The sequence below is a fragment of the Peromyscus eremicus genome, chromosome 13, assembly GCF_949786415.1.
Source record: "Peromyscus eremicus chromosome 13, PerEre_H2_v1, whole genome shotgun sequence".
Classification (NCBI taxonomy): Eukaryota; Metazoa; Chordata; class Mammalia; order Rodentia; family Cricetidae; genus Peromyscus; species Peromyscus eremicus.
This window is the reverse complement of record NC_081429.1, coordinates 1007358-1031173: the sequence shown is the minus strand read 5'-3', so window position 1 is coordinate 1031173 and position 23816 is coordinate 1007358. Positions and strand designations below refer to the sequence as shown.

The 23816-nt window shown below is 44.6% G+C and overlaps 1 protein-coding gene across 1 annotated transcript in view; it reads left to right on the top strand.

Annotated features, from left to right (window-relative positions):
• Positions 1-636: 636 nt before the first annotated feature.
• Positions 637-23816, top strand: part of Dner (delta/notch like EGF repeat containing) — a 196124-nt gene continuing 172944 nt past the window's right edge. The window contains exons 1-4 of the mRNA XM_059278712.1: positions 637-654; positions 2637-2969; positions 5556-5650; positions 7817-7983. Coding sequence (XP_059134695.1) covers positions 637-654; positions 2637-2969; positions 5556-5650; positions 7817-7983 — 613 coding nt within the window. The remainder of the gene's footprint in view (positions 655-2636; positions 2970-5555; positions 5651-7816; positions 7984-23816) is intronic.

The following is a 23816-nucleotide window of genomic DNA, read 5'->3' as shown; positions in this document are numbered from 1 at the left end:
CTCACGGGATCAGTGGAAGGAAGAGCTTGTCTCAAAGCCTAAAATGAAGAGTAATGAAAGAAGATACTTGACATTGACCTTTGGCCTCTACACACATGTTCGCACACATGCACTCACATGTGCATGCACATGAACATGTACAAACATACCACACACAGAACACAGATGCACAAAAACAACACACTTGAGGTGGTATTCATGATCTGAGTTTAATTCCTGTTAATTTTTGCTGTCTGAAGAAATGGAACACTTACCCTTTGCTTGATCCAAAGGGACTTTGGGGCATGGTAATTTAATGTCATATCTGTGGAAATGAATTACAAGACTCATTCTAGGCTGGGCTGTAGTGTGGCATTGTGCTGGTGTTTGTTAGTGGTGGCTCTTTCTCCTCCTCAACCCTTTCCCATCCCATCAATGACACAGGTTCAAGGTTGTAGGTTGTAAGGATGAGGCAGCTACCCTGCAGTGTTCTTCTGGAGCTCTGTGTGGTCATGTGAGGGGGGTGTGGTGGGCATCACACCCAGTGGCCTCGTGCCATAGGAAGGGTGGGTACATTCGCCTAAAGGTTCTTTGGAGGCTGCTGACTGAGGAGTGCCTGATGTCTCTGTGAGGAGACTGGGTCCCTCTGAGAGTGAGATGTCTCAGCAGCTTGTGGTAATGATGGAGCAGAGGGCCCAGAGTCTCTCTGTCCCCAGAATGGCAGTCCTCACCTCAATGACAACAATTCTGTCAGCTGCTTGATAGCAGCTTCTGGAATTAATTTCTGTATCGATCCCTTCTGATTTAAATGTAGTTCTGCCTTTTTTTGTGCATGTATCCAATCTTTCCTTTGTGACGAGGTCATCCTTGGATGATTTAAAAGTTGATTTCAGAAACATGGTTGTAATTGTCCCCTTTGTTCTAGCTAATTAAATTCTTCATTCCTCCTGTCAACTAATTCTTGAGGTGACATTCATTCCACTGGGCCATCCTAAAAATAAACTAGAAATGAGCCAACAATGGTAACAAAACATGTAGCCCATCCCCCATCACATGCTGTCCAAATAGCAACCAATCCATCCACTTTATTTCTCTCAACATTTTAAAAAAGCCTTGCTATCTCTCTTGATGTGCTAGAAATAGAGTGGTAAGTAGGGCACTGGAAAGGTCCTCATTCACAGAGCCCACTTTTTTTTGGGACAGAGGGAAAGGGATTCTTTTAGATTTCATAGTGAGCAAAGTCTTCACCTAGGGAAAGAACTGGACACGGTGGAGCAGGGAGCCATTGTGGAGTCTGAGAAAGAGACACCAGGCAGTGGACCAGCGCATGCCACGCCCCAAGGCAGGAGGCTTCTCAGAGCCAGAGACAAGACGTGTAATCCACCAAGAAGATACAAGGAAGAGTGGGAGGGGCAAACTCTGAAGGGAGGAAGGGATCAGATTAGGAAGGGCTGCGCCTTCTTGGAATGGTGTGTGGGTTTTACTTTGTGCCTATAGAATATAAATATTTAAAATTATTGACTATTTTGATATCCTCTTCAGAGAATAACCCGTCGGCTCTTAGAGATTCTGAGCAGGAACCACTGAGTGATAATGCAGTACTAATGAGGTATTTTTGGAGCTTCACTTCATTCAGTCCCTAATCTTCTTCCATCCCTGAAGGAGTCTATTGGAAATTGTCTGATGAGCATAATTAGCATAAGGAGCGCCATTTTTACCTCCTGAATTCTGGCCACACATACTTGTATGAACACATTTGAGCAAGAGAACTGAGAGTCCCCTTTCTATTCCATTGAGTCTATAGTGTATTCTATTCTGCAATCAGCTCTGAGAATTTGGGGTTTAGCAGTTGTGACTGAATTTTCCTTTATCACTGGGACAAATTGTCACTGAATAGTATAGAACATGAGCCCCAACTCTGGTACCAACTCTAGAGGAGCAGGCAGTCCTTGGGCTACTGTTCTGTGGTGTGTGTAGTGTGTTCCCAAGTACCAACAAATGGCTCTTCAGAGGTCAGCAGTGAAGGACAGATCAACATGGACACAATGAAGAGACAGAACCGTCTCTTCATCCTTCCCATCTACTGAGACCCGGTTTCTCTGGGATGACCCTGCAGAGTATGGGGCTAAACATTTCACAAAACTCAGCTGATGCTCCTACAACTCTCTCTTCCAGCCAGAGACTATCATAAGAAAGACAACTCTGGAAAGCATTAATTGAATAACACTATCTTAAAGATCTGCTTGAAAGATCAGGTAGGAAGTTGTGAGATATAGGCAAGCCAGAAATTGGACAATTATTTCTCATTCAGAAATCTTACAAAGGTTTAGGATGTGAAAAAGATTCCAATTTAGATCCACAAAGACATTTGTCATGACTGGCAGCTGATGACAAAATCCTTTATAAGGAGTCTTATTTTAAATTTTTTGTCTAAAAAAATCTACTCAATGATGTGTTTCTGAAATCTGTGTGGTTTAGGGTGTGTGTAGGGTTGGGGTAGGCTGTTCTTTATCATCTTTCTTTTGATGAGCTTTTGCAAAGGAGTATGTGCTCACAAGCAATAGTGTTAAGAGCTGTAACCCAGGGAGCTAATTTCCTATCAGCAACACCACATTCCTTGTGAGGGAATAATTGACCCATTTATGGTCTCCTTTCAGTTTGTTACAGATCCTTGTCTCAGCAACCCTTGTCACCATGGTAACTGCAGCAGCAGCAGCAGCAGCAGCAGCAGCAGCAGCAGCAGCAGCAGCAATGATAGCTACCTCTGCATTTGCAATGATGGCTATGAAGGTCTTAACTGTGAACAGCCACTTCCCAGTGTTCCGTCCTCTGGCTGGACAGAGTCCATGGTACCCAGACAGCTTCAGCCTGTCCCCGCCACCGAGGAGCCTGACATAATCCTGCCTCGCTCTCAGGCAACCATGACACTGCCAACCTGGCAGCCAAAAACAGGGCAGAAAGTTGTAGAAATGAAATGGGATCAAGTAGAGGTAAGAATATTGTATGGCATTTATTTTTTACCAGAGAAACCAGAAATGTCAAAACAATTCCAGTGGTTTTAATATAAGCAATAAAAGGAGAAGGCCTTTAAGTTAGTCACTGAGCAAACGATGTATGCAGCCTTACATCCATTTTTACTTGTATACATGACTTTTTAGCACTGGGTATTGAACCCAGAACTTTACAGATGCCAGACAAGTATTCTAGCACTGATCCACCCCCACAGCCTTTCCTTATTTTAGACAAGGTCAGGGTTGCTAAGGCTGACCTCCAACTTGCTATGCTGTCCAGGTGGGCATGTGACCCCCCCCAAGTCCAGATTATATGATGATTTTGTGAGCAAAAAAGAATTCAATAAAAAATAAATTGAATTATTTCCTGGAATGGTCTCTATGTTCCCTTCTGTGCATTAATTTTGGAATTAGGGAGCTAGTTCAATGTGGGGTTCACACAAGGCTGCCATATCATAGGCCTACACACTGTTGACCCAATTACCATGAATTCATGAGTGTTGTGGTCCTGTCATGTCTCAGAAGACACTATTTCACTCTGGTCCTCTCCAGTCACTGACTCTTACTGTCTTTTTGCTCCCTCTTCTGTGGGGGTCTTAAGACAAAGTTCAGTCTGGCCTGGAACTCACTATAGGGTCTAGACTAGCTTTAGACTTGTGTGGTCTTTCTTCCTCAGCCTCCCAAGTGCTGGAATTGCAGGCTTACACCATCACATCCTGCAATTAACTTAAAAATGTTGTTATTAGCATATGGTAATTTAGATAATAATGAGTTTATTATGGCATTTTCATATATATACATAATGTATTTTGCTCATATTCACCCCATTACTCTCTCTTGGCCCCTCCTGTAATCCCCCTCGCTATCCCAAATATCCCCCATCTACTTTCAGTCGTTTTTTGTATGCGACCCGGGCTTTCATCATGGTTGCCTACAAGAGGATGGGTGAGCGTTTGTTTATCAGAGCATGGGTACCATACCAGTGGGGGTCAGTCCCTCTCACTCCCTTCCGTCACTAATTGTGTGTAAACCTTCAGGTTGGTGGGATCCCATGAGCCCCTCCCAGCCCATGACAGGATGATGGTGAGCCTGGTCCTGTGCAGATGTCTGACAGGCAATCACAGCTACTGTGAGTTCAAGTGTACAGCAGCTGTGTAATACCTGAAGATCAGCGTACCCTTTACGCCGGGCTCCTACATTCATTCTGCCCCTTCTACTTCAGTGTTCCCTGGGCCTTTTTTAGAAGGAGGGAAATAGATAATTTATATTTGATCCAGCATCCAACAGTACTTATTCTCTGCACTTTGACCAATTTGGAGTCTCTGCAGTTACTTTTTATCACCAATGTGAGCTAGTAATACACAACAGTGTAACTTAAAAGTGTAGGTATCAGGGCTAGAAAGGTGGCTCTGCAGTTAAGAATGCTTGCTGCTCTTCCAGAGAACCTGAGTTCAATTCCTGTCACGTACATCAAAAGGCTCACAACTGCCTGTTACTTTGGCTCCAGGGGCCCTAACTCCCTCTTCTGGTCTCTTCAGGTACTATACACACACACACACACACACACACACACACACACACACACACACTCTAAAATAATGAAGTCTGGCTGGAGAGATGGCTCAGCAGTGAAGAGCTCTTGAATGCTCTTCCAGAGGTCCTGAGTTCAATTCCCAGCAACCACATGATGGTTCACAACCATCTATAATGGGATCAAATTCCTTCTTCTGTGTACATGAAGATAGTGTATTCATATACATAAAATACAAGAATAAATAAATCTTTAAAAAAGTCTTTCTTTACAAATGTAGATATAAGCTGGGTGTAACTCCTGTACTTAGAAGGTTGAGGCTTGAAGATCATATTTTCTGGCCAGCCTGGGTCTATGCAGTGAGACTCTTGAAAAAAACACAAAACTAAACTAAAACAATACTAACCAAAGCAAAACAAAAGAAAAACAACAACAAAAACCCCACCAAACCCCAAAATTCTAGTTGGGGAATGCAGCTCGGTGGTAGAGCACTTGTGTATGTTCCACCCTGGAATCAGTTCCTGGCACTGTGGTGTAGGGAAAGAGAAGGGCTACCTTCTTCCCCCACTGTCAGTAGGCAGGGCTCCTGGGCTCCTGACACCCTCAGTACAGAGCCCCATTCCCAGAAAGGCCTTTGCAGGGATGGAGGCTGTTGCTTCTAGGCAACAAGGTTCCGGCTAGTCCTTAGCTAGTCCTGCCTCTGTCCTTTAACAGGGTCAGCACAGAGCAGGAGCCAGTGGCTAACTGTCAAAGGAAGAGAGCAGCAAGTGACATCTGCTGTCTCCACTGAAGCATCTGTTTATCTGTTAACAATCCTGCCCATTTGCAGCCCACTCTCTGCAAGGCTGCGTGTCGCAAAATCAAATAGCAGTGCTTTCCTTTTCCTTTGAGTCTCCAAGGTTCCAATTGTCCCCTTCATGGTCAGGTGACAGTGTCATCACTGAGCCAAACAAAAGGGACACAGCTCTAGATTTGACTTTATGTTGTTATCTCCTACTATGGTTCCCCAGGGTAACGGGTCTTCTCTCTTCCAGGTGGTCCCTGATGTTGCCTGTGGGAATGCCAGTTCCAACAACTCTGCAGGTGGCCGCCTCGTGTCCTTTGAAGTGCCACAGAACACCTCCGTAAAGTAAGAATTTTCTTGGTTCAAACCTGTTAAGTCAATACTGTGCACAGTGTGCTGGGGCGTGTCTACTGTGCATTTGGTGTGTCGATGGCCAATCCTGTAGGAATCCTGATGAATCCCACGTAGGAACCTGGCCAATGCCGCTCGGAAAACAAGAGTGAGGAGGACCATGGTGGGAGGTCTGGTCAGCTGCACAGGCGCAGTGGGAAATAGGATCAGTCAAGTTAGAGCTGACAGAAGAAACCCAGAAGCCTTAGGAAAGATTTGGAGCCTCTCACCTCATCTCCAAGATGGCTTTTGCTTCCAAAAGTTTTAATAGATCATTAAATTCAATTGTGTAATTTACTCTAAATTAAAACAAAAAAATCTATGCTTCACAACTTTCTCTTTCAAAGCAGCATAGAGAAAGCGTTGGGTTCTCAACTTCAGCTGTCCAGTGGCCGACTGCCCATTGTCTCCTGGGAGATGGAAAAGAGACAAAGGAAAGCAGCTGTGGCTGGGCAGCCACCCGATGTGTACGGGTGATTTACACAGACGCAGGGAGGCTGGCATCTGCCCAGGGGCACACAGCTGGGAGTGCTCCAGACACACTGACTGATGAGTCTGTCCTTAGTTGCCATTAACTGTCACCCTTCCTACTCTAGCCACTACCCTCAGTTCCCTAGGGGACTTTAGAAGACAGGAGACATGTGGCTTTGTCCTGCTAGTTCTGTGCATCGGCTCTCTCCATTGTATGCATTGGCTCACTATTCACCTGTCCTGTGGATACTAACCAACTTTGCCTGCCTGGTGTTCCCAACAATGAGCTCACTGACAATGTCTACAGAAGGGACTTCACTAAACTGACCTGGCACATTCCCACCTCCCCTGGGAACCCAAGCAGTGAGGTCACTGTGACAGAGAAGAGCCTAGATAGGCACTGAAGTTCTTAGAGGAATGCTCCCATAGGCAGTGGTGGAGTATGAGGTCACTCACAGCTCTACCAGCAGGGGGAACCCCATGTTAAGTGTTTCAAGTCAGGAGCTTGGGAGCTGGTTTGAGGTGAACATGTTAGTTCATCACTGTTTTACTAAGTAGCTTATGTGTCTGCTCTTGCAGTGACATCCTCCAGCTTTCTTGAGTTGGTCATGTTGTCCACCATCATACCCTTTCTCAGTAGTCCTACTCTCATGCTCCTTCTCAACAAATCTGACATTCTCTGGACCTCTCTTGGGTGGCAGGAATGGACAGAAACCACAGTATAACCCAGGCTGAGCAAGACAGGAATGGCATGTGATCTGTGGGCACCCCAAATTCATGTGTGGGTGTTACTAGTCCCTTATATGGTACTTTCACTTATTCATGAATCCAGTCATTTACCAAGATGTTATTGAGCTCTGTGTCACAACTGGGGAGCTTGTGGTGGGGGAGAAGCTATGTGGGGTCTGCTGACTGAGGGAGGTAGGAACTGGGTCCTCTAAAGTACAAGGAGAAAAAGCAACTGCTGGCATGGTATGCTGGCACCATAGGAAGGAGCCTGGGGTCTCATAGCAGGGGTGATGCATAGGCTGGGGACATAATTCCCATGGGGAGAAGGAGCACAGGAAGCTTGGTGGCCAGGCAAAAACCCGGGAAGAGATGTGGGTAGCTTTTTGGTGTTGGAGCACTGGGTGGCAGGGACGCAGACGCTGGGACTGGAGCTGAGAGGGAGCTGGCAGGAGTTCACTGGCTTTAGATGATTTACTATTCTCTGAATCTTATCCTGCAAGCCTTGGGAAGATAGAAAGCCTGACACACTGCTTCCTGTGATAGCGTAGCTCAGAAGGATGGGTTGGATTGCAGTATGCATCTATGATAAATTTAAGCAGGATTCTTTTTACATTGATCTGTAAAAGAACTCAATCTGCCTTGTATTATTCATTATCATTAGCAAAAGATGGACTACTGACTAGTCACTTTGTGGTAGACTTTGAACAAGTGTGTGTGTGTGGGGGGTGGTAGACATTTCCGATAAGTGTGGTTACTTAGTGTGTACAAGGTGGGCGCTTGCTTATACAACCACTCCTTTGCTTTCCTAACACTTTGTGTGGCTGTACAGGCCATCTGTATTTTCATCTCGGATCTGCTGAATTGGTTCTAAGATGAATTTTAGCAAGAGCGACTTTGCATTGATTCAATTCTTGTTTTTAGAATTCGGCAGGATGCTACTGCTTCACTGATCTTGTTGTGGAAGGTCACAGCCACAGGCTTTCAGCAGTGCTCCCTCATAGATGGACGAAGCGTGACACCCCTCCAGGCTCCAGGGGGGCTTGTCCTGCTAGAGGAGATGCTGGCCTTGGGACCAAATCACTTCATTGGTGAGTTATGGAAACCTTGTCAATCCCACTTCTGACTCAGCCCAGACTTAGTTTGCTGTTTAGAGATGGTGCACAGGAATTTTGTCTAGAGAATACGGTGGGAGTTCTAGACAGCTCCTGTTGTGCTCTCCACTTGAAGAATGGTTTGAATTACAACCAGAACATCCTCCTAACACAGCACTTCCAGTGTGACTGTAGTGCAAAGAGCACGGGTGCTGGAATTCAGGAACTATGCTCTGAGTACTGACTCAGAAGTAACAGTGTATGTCTGCTCTCTTAGGGTACTCTTCCTCCCCGATCCATTGCCCTGCCATGCATCACTTCTACTTGGTTGAACCTATCTATCTCTGTAATTTTTACCTTCTCCAAATTACCATATAGCTAGGAAGTTGTTCTCAAATTCCCCTGCCCTGGAGAGCAAATGGTCTGGTTCAAAAGAGAAGTCATCAGCCTTTCTCCAGCCTTTCCCAGCCACTTTCTTGCTCCTCCAAAGGACAGCCTTTCCCCGGAGCAGTGTTCTGATATATACTGCCAGTTGGCTCAATCTGTCACTCAGAGTATACTATCTCTGGAGTCAGAACTTGTGACTCTAGCTTGTTAATGTCATTGATTGAAGACATGGGGACTTCATAAGAGCTTATTCCATTTTGTAGTTTTAGTGTGGAGACACAAGTTCAAGTCAGAACTCACTCATCAGAGTCCAGTGTACCCAAGCCTCTTGCTCTGGCTGTTAGAACCTTCTTGGGTCCAACAGTCCCCTCCACAAAGATGGGATCAGGCCACAGTTGTCTCAGGAGGGGTTGGAAGGGTGATATAATGTCATGTATATGAAATTGCAACATTACAAATATTAGTGATTATTCCAGGGTGATTACTTTTTCTGAGATATATTATTCTATAAAAATGAAAGTATGTGCTGAGGTTTATTCTCCAAGACGTGAGCTTGAAGCAGGCATTATGATGAAGACCAAAGGCCAAGAGGAAATGCGCAGCTTTATTTAGTGTCTGCTGCAGTTTATTTTTCAGTCACTTTCCTCTCATGAGAACATCCTTTCTCAAGCTTTGGCAATCCAGATATGGGGAGCAGGGCTTTCACTGGATGGAGACAAGGTCCAGAGACACTCTGAGGAATGGAAATGGCTAGAAAAAGAGGAGAGGCATTGAATTTCAGATCAATACTTGACTGTCACATGTGTTCTAGATAAACAGAGTTTGGGTGCTGAAGTCCTTGTCAAGATGCCAATCTGAATTTTATTCCCCAGGACATTCCAGGAACTGTTAGTTAATTCTGTATCTGTTGTTACAATTTATCTAAAAGGAAGTACTTGGTGTATTATGATAAATAATTTTATTTTGTATTTCTAATATTTATTTATGTGTGTGATTGTGTGGGTGTAGACATGTCACATGTGAAGGTTGGAAGACAGCCTGCAGAAGTGGATTCTCTCCTTCCACCTTGTGGGTCCCAGGATCCAACTCAGGTTGTCAAGACTCTGCAGCAAGTGACTTTTCCCACTGAGCCACCTCACCGACCCTAAATCGCTTTCTTTCATAGTGATCTGAAGTTTTCCCCTGTCGTGGATTAATTGCTCTTCTGTGACAGAGAACCATGTAATATTTTAAGAAAGCACATGAAGCATCCCGCTACTTTAAAATGTCATTGATATTATTTGACTTGAAATATTAGCTGACATTGCTTGTCACTTTGTAGCGTTACTATAGGTGGAGACTGATATTGTAAGTGGTGTGGGGTTAGTATGGAAGGACTCACCAGTGTTACTATGGACTTGTTTGGAGATGGGAGAGATTTCATGAACTCATGTACAAGTTGAGCTCATGTTGCCAATGAAAAATTCATAGAAAATATTTCTCATTCAAATGCAAAAAAGATACTTTAAAAATTAACTCCACATGTTAATAACCAAGGGATCCTTCCCTTCAGACTAGACTTTAGGTCATTGATTCTCAACTTTCCTAATGCTGCAACCCTTCAATACAGTTCCTCAATGTTGTGGTGATCTCTTGACCTTAAGATTATCTTGTTGCTACTTCATAACTGTAATTTTTCTACTGTTATATATTGTAATATAAATACCTGATATGCAGGATATCTGATATGTGACCCCCACATGTTGAGAACCCCTGCTTTGAGTTCTCATTAAGAGATAATAATTCTGGGTAACATTATTTCCATACACCATTTTGTCACTTTGGACACATGGGGTCTGATATCTTTTAACTTTGTCAGTGTTTTACTTGGCTGCCCAATAGAGACCACAGTTTTCTAGTATGGGTCTCTTTAGCAATGTTCTCTTTTTAAAAAAATAATTTTTAAAAAAGTTTATGTGTCTGTGTATGTATGCCACATGTGTGTTGGTGCCCAAAGAGGCCAGCAGAGGACTTTGGATTCCCTGGAGCTAGAGTTACAGCTGGTTGTGAGCCACCTGCTGTGTCCTGGGCCCTCTGGAAAAGCAGCACATACACTTAACCACTGACCCAAGCACTCAGCATCTCCTTCAGCCTTGTGTTTCTCTCTTTGAAGATAGCAGGCAGCCCTGTTTCATGCTCTTCCAAGTTAACACATGACCAGCTCCCCATCTGGAGTACCAGCGTTCTGTGTGTGCCAACCTCTTCACACAGTCTTTTATCTTAAAGAAACAAGGCAAATCTTTGGTCGACATTGCAGAAGCTTCATGCTTATTACATGGACATGCATTTAATACTTTTTGTTTTGTTAAGTTACTTATTAAAAACTTACTTTCATAGGTCTGGGGAGATGGCTCATTTGGTAAAGTGCTTGCCACGTAAACACGTGGAACTAAGTTTGATGTCCAATAACCACATAAAAGGCTGGGTGTGTCTGTGCATGTGGGTGGTCCCAGCACTAGGGAGGTGGAGACCTAAAGATCTGGTGACCCGCAAGTGTAGCTGAATTGGCACACTCCAGGTTCAGAGAGAGACTCTGTCTCAAAAAATAAGGTGGAAGGTGATTGAGTAAGACACTCAGTGTTTACCACTAGCTTCCACACAAATACACACAAATACACACACACACACACACACACACACACACACACACACACGATACATGTGGGTGCCTATGCACCAAGGCATGCACATGTATACATACACACACACACACACACACACACACACACACACGCACGCACGCACGCACGCAAACGCACGCACGCACGTATACACACACACACACACACACACACACACACACACACACACACGCACACAATACATGTGGGTGCCCATGCACCAAGGCATGCACATGGAGGCCAGAGGACAACCTTGTCTAGTTAGTTTTCTCCTCCTGTCTTTTCTGTGTATTTATTTTATTGAAACAGAATCTCATTAGGTAGCCCTGGCTGGCCTGGAATTTGATGTGTAGACCAGGCTGGCCTTGAACTCACACAGATCTGCCCTCCACTGCCTCCTGAGTGCTGGGATTAAAGGGATAGATCACCACACCTGGTCTCTTTCCATCTTTTCACATGGGTTTTGAGGTGCAACTCAGGTCATCAGGCTTACGTGGCAAGTGCTTTTACCCATGGAGCCCTCTCCCCACCCCTTACAGTACTTTTTCCAGGTGGTATTTCCACACGTGAATACGTTGTACGGTGTCTAAACCAGGCTGACTGTCTCTGTCTCATCAAGCACCTATTGTGACTATCAATAGTCACAAGCCTCCCCTCTGCTCTTCTGTTGAGTTTCTTATCATAAGCCTGATATTTGACTACAGAGGATGGTACGTGATGTATGTTCTTTGGACCTGTTTCATGATTCTCATGTTTAATATTTTTTACAGTTTTCCTTCATTACCATTGCCTTATTAATGTTTATACTGTATCATGGGAAGAAGGAAAGAGATGAAGTGGATGTCTATGAAATATATACACCTCCTGCTGTGCCTCTTCCATCAACCTCTTCCCTGAGTTGCCGTCAAATTCTGATGCCTCTGCTCTCTGCTTAATTATCCCTTCTGTTTTCCCCAAACATGCCTTTTTCAAATATGTACTTGGCTTTATGCATTGTTTGGGGGTAAATAACTCAATAACCTTTGCTTAACACTGTCTGCTCTGCAGGGAGTGCCAACAGTGCTCATTAGCTCTCCGGCGATCCATTGGCCCTGTGGTTTGTACTTCCACAGTCAAGTCCACAGATCCAGTCCTAGTTCCGTGGAACAGTGGCTTGCTGGTCTTGAATACAGTGTTTGTGTTTAATTTGAAGTTGCTTGGTGACTTGGGAGTGATGGATGATCTAGGGGTAAGAACCAAACTAGCCTTCTAGGGGTGTGGTCTCTGTTAGGATGTGGAAGGAATGGATTCAGGGCTCTCTTAGGGTGAAACCACAGAGGATCCCTTCCTCAGGCTTTGTCCTCTCTTGCCCCCTTCTTTCAGGTAGCGTTCTCTCCTTTGCATGGCAACACTTGGCTGTGCTCAATCACTGCTCAACTCAGCCCCACCTGGATAACCATCCTCCAGCTGCTTTCTACCTTAGATGCCAAAGCCATCTTCTGGACCCCATTTACATTTCCTCTCACAATACAACACCAAAACAATAAATTATCCTCTTTGGAGTCTTTCATAAGGAAAATGACTAGCCAAAGATTTTTCTCTTTGTGGGTCCTCAAAAAAATCTCCATGGATTCTCAAAAAAAAAAAAAAGCTCCCTTAACTCTTCTATTATCATTATTATGTTTATTTGTGTGTGTTTATGTGTATATGTGTGTGCAAGTTTGTGGGTGTATGTGTGTGTGTCTATGTGTCTAAGCATATGTGTATGTGGAGGCAGAGGTCAACTTTAGATTTTGTTACTCACGAACTATCCACTTTGTATTTTGAGACAGGGCCTCCAAGTTTTTAGGCTAGGATGATTGGCCAGCTTTGGGAAGTAAGCATGACCATACCCAGGAAGACCTTGAACTCCTGATCCTCCAGTCTCCATCTCTTATGTCCTGAGATTACAGGCACTTTTGTCCATCACCACACTTAGTTCATATAATGGTGGGGATGGAGCCAAAGTCCTCACATAGGCTGGGCAGTGGTGGCACACGCCTTTAATCCCAGCACTCGGGAGGCAGAGCCAGGTGGATCTCTGTGAGTTTGAGGCCAGCCTGGTCTACAGAGTGAGTTCCAGGAAAGGCGCAAAGCTACACAGAGAAACCCTGTCTCAAAAACAACAACCAAAAAAACCCAAAACCAAAACCAAAACCAAAAACAAAACAGCAAAACAAAACAAAACAAAACAAAACAAAAAACCCCAAAACAACCTCCCCCCCCCAAAAAAAACCCAAAAACATAGGCTAGGCAACAAAACAGCAAAACAAAACAAAACAAAACAAAACAAAACAAAAAACCCCAAAACAACCTCCCCCCACAAAAAAACCCCAAAAACATAGGCTAGGCAGTCGATGTACCAGCCAGACACATCTCTAGCCTGGGGCATCCAAATCTGTGGTTGGATTGCTGCTCACTCTTCCAGGAAGTTCACTGGTAGGAAATTCCCAGCCCTACCAGTGTACCATGTATTCTTCCCAACAACCACATCCTCCCCCAACTCCGGCTCCCTCCTCTTCTTCTAGCTCCTTCTTACAATGTCTGCATCAGACCTTTGGTATTCCTTCCCCTCTGACAGCCAGCATCCTACAACTGGGGAATGAATAGTCTTCATTTCCCGCCGCACTGTTCTTGGGGTGTTGGTTCTACGTATTAGGTGGACTGTGGGTGTCTAGAGAAGAGGGCCCACGTCACTCCTGCTTGCAGTTGGGATGGCCAAGGGTAGTCACCTGCCTGGTGAAATTCGGTTGCACAGCAGGGATTCCCTCGGTAAATGCCACTCAAGGAAACTTCCAGCTACAAAATGTCAGTCTTAACAATCTTTGTAGACTTTCATAACCCACCTCTGTGACATTTAAATGCCCTCCTTTTTTTTCATTGCATTGAAAGAATTTTAGAGGATCAAAAGAAAAAAAAAAGGAAAAAAAAGAAAAAGAAAAAAAAGGAGAGAAAAAAACTTTTGATCTTTCTTGTGGGAATGCTACATTTGTCTTTAAAGGTTTCTTGCTCAGGAGGTCAGGGTAGGAAAGGTTAGAAAGGTAGACTCATTAACATCTTCTTTTGATGAAAAACTTGAGATTCAAATCTGAAAATGCAAAAATGCTGTGTTTTCATGGTCATCTTAACTGCGATTGTATAAGGTCTGTTAGCTTCTACAGTACAAGTGGGGAGTGAAGCCCAGAACTTGGGACACATTAAAATACAAAGTAATAGTTATTAAAGACCAAAAGCAGAGGAAGTACAAAATCGCCCACCCCATGTATAATTTAGGTAAGTTCTTTCCCGCACTCATTTAGTTCACTAGAAAATGGCTGTGAGGAATAAGTTGTTTTTAAACCAAAACCACATTTCATATCATCAGCAAGTAGGGTCTTAAAAATATTCTTTCTATTGAGTATGAATATGTAAAAAAAGACTTAACCTTGAACTTCATGGTTTTCCAAGTACTGTCACAAACCGGCATTGTCATTTGATGGTATCCACGTTGATTGTGGTGATGATGAATGGAGCATACTGTGTGGAGTTCCACCTTGGATATGCACAACGCCACAGCTGGCAGGCTGAGGTTCCAGGGAGCCACAGCTGGCAGGCTGATTAAAAATGTGCAATAATAATCAAGAAGTGTGCTAGGGTAGAGTAAAGCCCATGTGAGCCTATGCGTGAAGTCACGTATACATAAAGTTGTCCATGCGAGGCACTAAGGGGATTCTATTGGTGAAATTATTTAGGCCACTCCACGTAGTTAAAAGGAGATTTATTTAATGGCGTAACTTACAAATTAAGGGATAGGTAGGTCACGGGGTCTGGGGAAGGTGTATCACAGTCCAGCGGTGTTCTCTGGAGCTCTGTTTTGTTTACCTCCACCATCCAGGGTCCTGGAACCAAGAGAGTGTTCGCCGATCCAGATCTCGGGTCCCCAGGCGCCTCCCTTGGCCCCGCCTTGTAGGCGTGACAGTTGCCGAAGTCTCAATGGGGGTTGGAACTTCCAGAACAAAGCTGGAATGGCTACCCACTACAGGATTCTGCAGTGTTTGAGTTCTGAATGTTTGACATTGCTTCAGAATTTCAGAGAACAAGCTGCAGATACTTCTGAATCTGGACACAGGGATCAGGTTGGGGATTTTCTTGGTTCCATGCAGCAAACATCAGGCCTTTTTTTCCTTTCTCTGCCTCTGCATTCTGCCTTATTCTCTTTCCTTTTTCCTCAGTCTTCTATCTAAGAAGTAAAGATAGTAAGATTTATGTATAGATTAATTTGGAAAAATTAAATACTAAGGAATTATTTTTATATTTTAAAGATTTATTTATTTTTTTCATGTAGCTCTGGTTGGCCTAAGATCAGGCTGGCCTTCAACTCACAGAGATCCACCTGCCTCTGCATCTGCTGGGATTAAAGGCATGCTCCACCATGCCTGGCTACTGTTAGTAAATTTTATTCCAGATTTTACCTGAAGATTTTAACTTAAAAAAAAACAAACAAACAAACAAAGAGAAACAACTTTTCCTGGTTCTTATAACTTAGAGACAACCCTTGGGACTCTGGCCAGCTAACCTCCAGAAACTTCTCTCAGCTTCTGTCAGTGATAATTTCAAGCAGGGTAGTAGTCTTCTGATCACCTCTTTTCAGCCAACTTTATGGGCTATTGGAGCTTTTCTTTGCTTTCTTCTTTCGTAGGAGCTAGGGCAGGAGAGAGGGATGGAGGAGGGACACAGGAGGCCTGAGAGAGGGAGAGGGAGCAAGGGCCAGAACTGAGGGCCAGAGAGAAGCACAGAGTGCTCCATGTATGGACTTACTGGACAGTGGTTTTCTTTCAGAGAAACAAAGCGATTTCCCATCTCTCTGACAAGACAAAAGGCTCTATTGTTTATTTCTTACTATGAAAGATAGATGGGAGAAAGGTAGAGGAAATGGAAATTTACTTCCTTACAGCCCCCTCCATTGACAGCCCTGTTAGAATGCTAACAGAGTGCTGTGAGGTCTGCTCGTAGATTCCTTCCTGGATATGGCATGCGCGTACAGAGTGAGGTTTGGAAAGGAGAACATGTTCATGTATACATGGTTATCTGCCTTTTGAACTTCATGTCTCACTGGCATTCCTTTATGTGAGTGGGTAGAAATTTATAGCATTATTTTAATGGCCATATGGCAGTCTGTTGAATCAAAATATAATTTATTTAAACAACATACTAGTGTTGAACAATTATTGAACAATAGCTTCCTTCCCTTACTCTGTTTCTGTCTTTCCTCCTTCCTTTCTTCCTCCCTCCCTCCCTCCTTTTCTTCTTTCTTCTCTCCCTCCCTTTTACTCTTCCCCTCCCTCTCTGCTTTCCTTCTTTCTCTCCCCTGGCCCCATCCCCTTTTCATTTCCTCCCTCTTTTCCTTCCTGCTTTCATGGCTTCCTTCTCTCCCTCCCTTCCCTCCTTCTCCCCCCCTCCCTCCTCTTTGGATCAAATTTCAAGCATAATTGTAACTGTAGCTTTATGTTATCTCACGACATATGTGGATTCAGTTCTACAGTACAGTATTTTCTGGATCAAAAGGGGTTCAGTTGCAATGGCATTGTTTGATACAGGTCCTCAAATTGTCCTTCACTCTCTTTCTGTTCCCACTCACAGCAGCCAACTTTTCCTCCATGCATGTTTGGTGAGATGCTGTTTCGACACCACCTGACTTTCCTCTCACACACCTCTCAGCATCTCCTCAGCAGCCTGACTTGTAGGATCTCTTCCAGAAGGAAAGTGGACAGAACAGTTTCTTGAAAAGGGCGACTTTAAGTCACAATATCACAGCAGGAAAATGGCCATTGTCATGGTCATCATTACGTTTGTGCACTGGAGTAAATGTGCAGAAGCAGAGGGGAGAGAGCAAGCTCTCATCTGTTCTCAGGGCACCATCACACTGTCCAGCTTCAGGGATGGGTGCTTCTGTGACACACAGAAGGCTTCAGTCCCTGACTGCAGTTCCCATCTTCTCCATTTATTTCACTTCCCCTCTGCTGTCTCCTGTAGGTAGATTTTAAGTTCCTTCTGTCATAGACCTCTTCCCAAGTCAGAAGTTTTCATGAGAATGTGACAAACATGGTCCATAAAAGACAAATGTTTGGAAAACCCATTAGGGAGGCTTTAGAGAGGAACACTGAGTTTTTCACAAAATCCTGATTGTTGTAATTTTTTTTCAAAGGTTGTGGGTATAAAACTCAGAGTAGTAAGTTAATGGTCCGAAGAAGGTCGTGTCAGAAGGAGAAAACCTTCCAGCCCTGGGTAAGGCATATAAATAACTAGGGCTGAGTTTTCAGAGGCCTCTGGTGCGTTCTCATGTCTGAGGCTCTTCCTGACATTTGAGTTTCTGAGTGCTGGGATATTTTTGGTTTCATGGGCATGCTTAACAAGCAACGCACTCACAGCTGTCTTGTTTAAATGCTGCAGTTGTGAGCCTGACCTACAAAAGTTATATTTGCTGGGTAGACAAATGGAAAAATCTCTTTAAATGAATACACTAACAAATTCCGTTAACCTATATGGTTAACAGTAGGAGACTCCAGAACACTACCCTATGAAACACCTGCAGTTCCCCACAGTCCTGCTTATCAACAAGCATCAGAGAATGGATTTCCATGCACAGGACACTGTTGTCCTACCAGGGATGCAAAGAAATATAAGATGCTATCTCTGACTTGAAAGGTTTCAGCTTCAGGCCCATGGGCTATCTATTCTTATTAAATAAGCCACATAATTCTTGTGGTGCCGTTGCCCAGTCTTGCTGATAAAGTTACATTCAAATAAATATAGTACAGTAGCCAAATAGTGAATTAAAATGCTTTGAATCTTGTCTTTGTGAGGGATTGTGGAGAGCAGAGGAAATGCAGCCCTGTTATGTAGCACATCACAATGACCTTGCTTTGAGGGGCTCCATGTGCTTGGCACACCTGCTTTCTGAAATCTTCGTTCTAACCTCCAAATCCCCACCCTCACCCCAGTCCTAGCCAAGTACCTAGTCTTGGTGGCTTTTCTGGTCTTTTCTCGTCTTGTGCTCAGTTCTTCGTTTGTGTGTCAGTGCGCACAAGGGGTGTTCGGTTGCACTTGGTTCTCTCTGTCCTGACTGTTGTCTAGATTTCCCTCTGCAAAGGGCTTGACCAGGAACTGATGCCACAGGCAAGAGTTCTTCTTGCGTACAATTGACATAAGGGGGAGCTAGAAAGATTCGCACAGCAAGCAAGTTGTCTTGGTGTGAGGATGCTGCTCATAGAGAGGTAGATGAAAAGGCAAAGACATGTTTATTAAATATTAGTGAATCATACAAAGAATTTAAGGGCTGCGTGCTTTTAGAAAGGGAGAATATATATTAGTTATTGTCTCCATCACCGTAACCAAATACCTGACAAGATGCAACGTAAGGGATGATGTGCTTATTTTGGTCCATCATGGTAGGAAAGGCATCGTTGCAAGACCACCTTCTGGGGGCCTAAGGATGCTTGCTCACCCCAGTAGCAAGTAGCAAGTAGATCAAGAAACAGACAGAGAAGAACGTTGGGGCTCTTCAGGCTTTCTCCTTTTCTTTCTTTAATTCATGTCCCTACCTATGGGTAGTGTGCATCCTACACTTCTGATGAGTCTTCTCAGTTAAACCCCTCCTGAGACCCCCACAGACACATCCACATGTGTGTTTTCCGGTGATTCTAAATTCAATCAAGGTGACAGAGAAAATGAACTACTACAGTTGCCAAGGGGAAAGGCAAGGCGTTAGACCTGAGGTACGCCATGACCTGGGCCTTGAACAAAAAGTAGAGAAGGGCACAAGTGACACCATGGTGGAGGGGGATGCCCATGGTGTTTGCTACCAGCAGATGAGTTGTCTGTGCCAGTGGATTTCAACAAGAAAGTTGGGAGGGGATGAGAAGTGTGGGTGGAACTGGAAAAGGGTCACTGTTGTATTTATCTCACAGGCAGGAGGAGGTGGTGACAAATAGCACCGATATATATTGTGAGTACCATGGAGTAGCTTTTGATGGTGAAAAAAAAGATAGGTATCAGGTGAGAGGGGCAGCAGGTATCAGGGATATTCTCATATTGGGGTTTGTGTGTGTGCTCATGGTGTGTGTGTGTGTGTGTGTGTGTGTGTGTGTGTGTGTGTGTTTGTGTTCTTATCAGCTGGCATATATCAAATCAAATTAGAGATAGAGACTCTTCTTTTGTTTAGTTTAGATGTGGTATTGATGTTCTGCAGCCAGTTGAAAATACAGGACCCCAGCTGGGGAGGAGGCAGGTGGGCTCTGTCTTGGCAGCCCTTTGCTGGGAGGCTGGAGCTGGAGTTCCTGGGAAAGAAGGAACACAGCAGGAAAGGGTGTAGGGGTTGGCGCTTAGAGACCTGCTGTTGTATGGCTGTGCCCAGAACGGGTCTAGGAAGCCAGGCAGAGACAAAGAGAAGGGTCTGAGGGTGTGGCTTCTCATATCTGTCAGCTTGATTCTTCTAGTCATCCAAGCCCAGGCCTTGAGTTCATCCTTTCCTTCCTTCCCCTTCCTAATCCATCCATCAGGAAGTGTTTGTTCTCAAACTTCATCAAACTTAACAGATCCCTCTGCCCTCACTGTGCGGCGGCCCAGCCCCAGTCTCTCGCACCCCGGCTGTCCTAGATCTTCCTGCTTAGCCTTCTTGTGTGTCCACCCTGTCCCCAACATCTGAGCCATATTGGGAGGGCTGTTTGCACAGTCCCTTTCTGCTCCCTGCTCTCAGTTCTTCACTGGCTCCTCTGTCCCTCAGAGCAGACGCTGAGGCCTAGCAGCCAATAAGGAAGACCCAGTGTGTCTGCCCTGTAAATAAATGTCTGGTCTGTTCTTCTCTGTGAGAAGCCCAGGAATCCTCCCAGGTATAGGCTCCTCCCTGTTGGAGTCCAATGATGCCTACTTGTCAGAACCTCTGTGTGACCACCTTCTCTGACAAAAACAGCTTCCTTCCTCCTCATTTGCACCCAAATGCTCTCTGAACCCCACTCTCTTCCTTGAGGATAATCACTTCCTTATGGAGGGTAGCCTTTCTACATCAGCGTTTGTTACTCGGGTTAGAATATAAGCGCCTTGAAGGCAGGGAGTGTGTATGCTTTGTTTAGTCTTATATCATACACACTTAGCGTAGTACATGTTTGGTAAGTATGCGGTTCCTGGTAAGCCAGCAGCGACATATTTTATAATTATGGAAACCCAGTTCAAATTTGCCTTTGAGAAATAATTAAAACACAACACAACACAAACAAAAAAACACTCCGCCCCATTGTACCCACATCCCACAAAAAATTTCCCAAACCCAGGGTCAAAGGTGACAAGTGAGTCCCACAGAACTGAAAGTTCAGAGGCAGATCTGGCTTTAGTAAGTGTCACCTTCAACTTTAATCAAATAATTTCCTGCAAGAAAAGTGACACGTGCCTGTAATACCAGGAGGCAGAGTCAGGAGGAGCACTGTAAGTTTGTGGCCAGCTGAGTGTCAGGCCACCCAAGGGTACACAGCAAGACCCTGTCTCAAAAAAAAAAAAAAAAAAAAAAGACAGTTCTGTGACATATTTGTCCTTGGTCTGGTTTTAGATTTTCTGTTGATACACAAGTGCAGTGCATCCATTCCTCCATCATCCATCCATCCATTCATCTATCTATCCACCCATACATATACACACGTAGGTGTATCTGAATACACACCTACACAAAGATGTCCACCCACATGAAGACCTGCATGCCTCAAGGGAAACAGGTAAACCTATGCACATATTTAGTTTAAAAGACTTTTAATTATAAAATATAATTATAATTATAAAATAGTATAGCAGATAATTATAAAATAGCATAGCTCATAGCATGCCCGAGTGAGTGTGTGGTCCACAGTGACACCTAAGGGAGGGCATTGCTTTAACAGAAGCAGAGCTTTTAGGATTGGAAATAGGACTAATGCTTTGGGGTGTGTGTGTGTGTGTGTGTGTGTGTGTGTGTGTGTGTGTGTGTGTGTGTTAAATAGTTAATATTCATGAATGCAAAACAATCAGCTAATTAACAAATTTGTATCCTGTTAATGAGATAGCTGTACTTTGAAAAGCATTTCATTTGGACTATTAACACAGAACTAAGCCTGGTTTTGAAGCATGCATTCCATACCAGGAGCTGGTTCTCTGCCTTTGGTGGCAAGCAGGTGGCTTACTAAGGTGGGGCCACAGTTGGGACTGGAAATAGAACCAGAGAGGAATGGGAGCCATATGATATTTCTTGTGGTGTTTTCTTTGTTTAGAATATAAACCAAGGTTGGCTTTGTCTTGCTTTGTTTCGCACCTCCATTTTACACACCGTTCACGACTCCGATTAGATATTCCAACAGAGAAGGCAGGCTGTTCAAACAAAGCTGAGTAGGGAATTGGGACTGTAAAGGTTGTAAGAGAGAGCAATAGAATTTCTAATGTGCTGCATTGACTCTAACAGAAAGGAGCGATGGTCAGATAGCCACCCCGAGGCTTTTGAAAGGACTAAGCAGGCACAAAACCTGCTCTGGACAGAGGGGGAGAACCCTTTCCAACGACGGTCACATTGAAATAAAGGACTGGACTTGGAGAGCTAAGAGGGAAGAACTCACTCTTCCTCTGCCAGCCTCCACCAGGGCTGGTGTGGTGTTTGTGGTCTGAAGCAGGCCCAGCGCACTATGAGGCTTTCTGCCCAGGCTGGGCTGGGGCTCGGGGTTCTGGGGGCTCCTGGGTGAGGATGAAGCTTGCTTCTCTGTGGACAGAGCAGTTACCGCTCACCACCTCCCCTGGAGCTGGGAGCTGGATTATTCACATCACTGCTGGCTTTCTTCTCAGGGTTCCTGTGTTGCTCCCCCACTCCACTGTTTTCTCATAACCTCAGGTTTGCTGTCCCCATACTCACTCACTGTGTTAGCCATTTTCTTCTGCTTACAGGGACCGAATACTTTATAAGCAGCCGCTTAAGAGAGGAAGGCTGACAGTTTGAGGGCATAGTTGGTCATGGCAGGGAAGGCGTGGCCAGAGCAGCCTATGGCAGCAGAGGTAGAAGTATAAGCTGCTTGCTCAGACCTTTTTAGACCAGTAAGCAGGGTGTGGCTGTAACCCCTAAGACCTGCCCCCAATGACCCATTTCCTCCTCGGGGTTCCACCTCCTCAGGCTTCCTCAACTTTGTGTTAGCTTTCTGTTGCAGTGATAAATGACCATGACCAAGGCAACGTATAGAAAGAAAGCATTTATTGTGGTTTCTGGTTCCAGAGGGTTAGAGTTCATAATGGTGGGGACAACATGACAGCAGGTGGCAGGCATGGCTGCAGGATCAGGGTTGTGAGAAGCCACATCTTAAACCATAAGCCTGGAGCAGACAGAGTGACCTGGAAGTTTCTAACCTCCAAGCTCACCCCAGCGAGGCACTTCCTGTAGCCAGGCTGTCCCACCTAAACATCCCCAGATGGTGCCACTCACTGGGGACCAAGTGTTCCATTCCTGATGGTCAAACTATTGTAAACTTCTCAAAAGAGCTTCCCAACCTGGGACCAAGCATTTAAAGGCAGGAGCCTGAGGGGAGACATTCCACACTGAAACTACAATCCTCAGGCTTATGCAGTTACGTATGTGTATTTCTCGGTCTTTATCCCAAATGCTTTCTGAATGTTCTGCTATGAGTTAGAAACCTGTTTGGTTCTGGCAATAGAATTGTGAGTATTTGATGAACTTAACACTCGTGGATCTTGTTTTAGTGGGGCAACAGCTATTAGTGAAACAAAGATTCAGTCAAACAGACAATTGTAATTCTGACCATCCATGGATATACAGTCTATAAAAGAAATGGACATAATGTTGATGTGAGGATCCTGCCTTGAAGGGTGACAACAAAGTTGATATGTTAACTAAGCAATGGGGACACTCTTCCAGGCAGGAAGTAGGAGATAGGTGTGCAAATGTCCTGAGGCTGGAGAGGACATATAATATCAGAGAAAATCCAAGGCTATAAGGTTGGAGCTCAAAGAAGGAACTGGAAAGTGGTAGAGATATGGTGGATATCAAACGTGTTCTGTGGGAGAGGCTGTTAAGTTCCCATGGCAGTAAGGAACTACTCTGTAGTATCTGAAAAACACATTCATCTTAATCTAGAACACCCATTGAAGCATCTGCATTTAACTCTGCAGAGAGGAGACTGCTGTCAAATGGAGTGTTTTCTTTCAGACTTCATCTTCAGGCAAGTAATGGTTACAATTGTGTTGGACCCTAAGTTACAGTTTATTGAATGGACTCTGTAAGCCATGTTGGGTCTTTATAAGCCAGATAAAAGAGGGCCTGAGTAGTGGTGTGATGGTTGGCTTTGGTTATCAACTTGACCTGGGGAGCCGGGCGGTGGTGGCACACACCTTTAATCCCAGCACTCGGGAGGCAGAGGCAGGCAGATCTCTGTGAGTTCGAGGCCAGCCTGATCTACAGAGAGAGATCCAGGACAACCAGAGCTACTCAGAGAAACCCTGTCTCGAGGAAAAAAAAAAATAATGACCTGGGGAGACAACTCAACTAGAGATAGTTGACATTGGTTGGCCTGTGGGTATGTCTATGGTGTCTTTGTTAACTGATGTGGGGAAACCCAACCCACTGTGGATGGCACCATTCTCTAGGCAAGGGGGTCCTAAAATGTGTAATAGTAGAGAAATGGAATTGAGTACAAGCAAGCAAGCAGCACATATGCATTCATTTCTCTCTGCTTTTAAGCGTGGGTATGATTTGACGAGCTATCTGATGTTCTT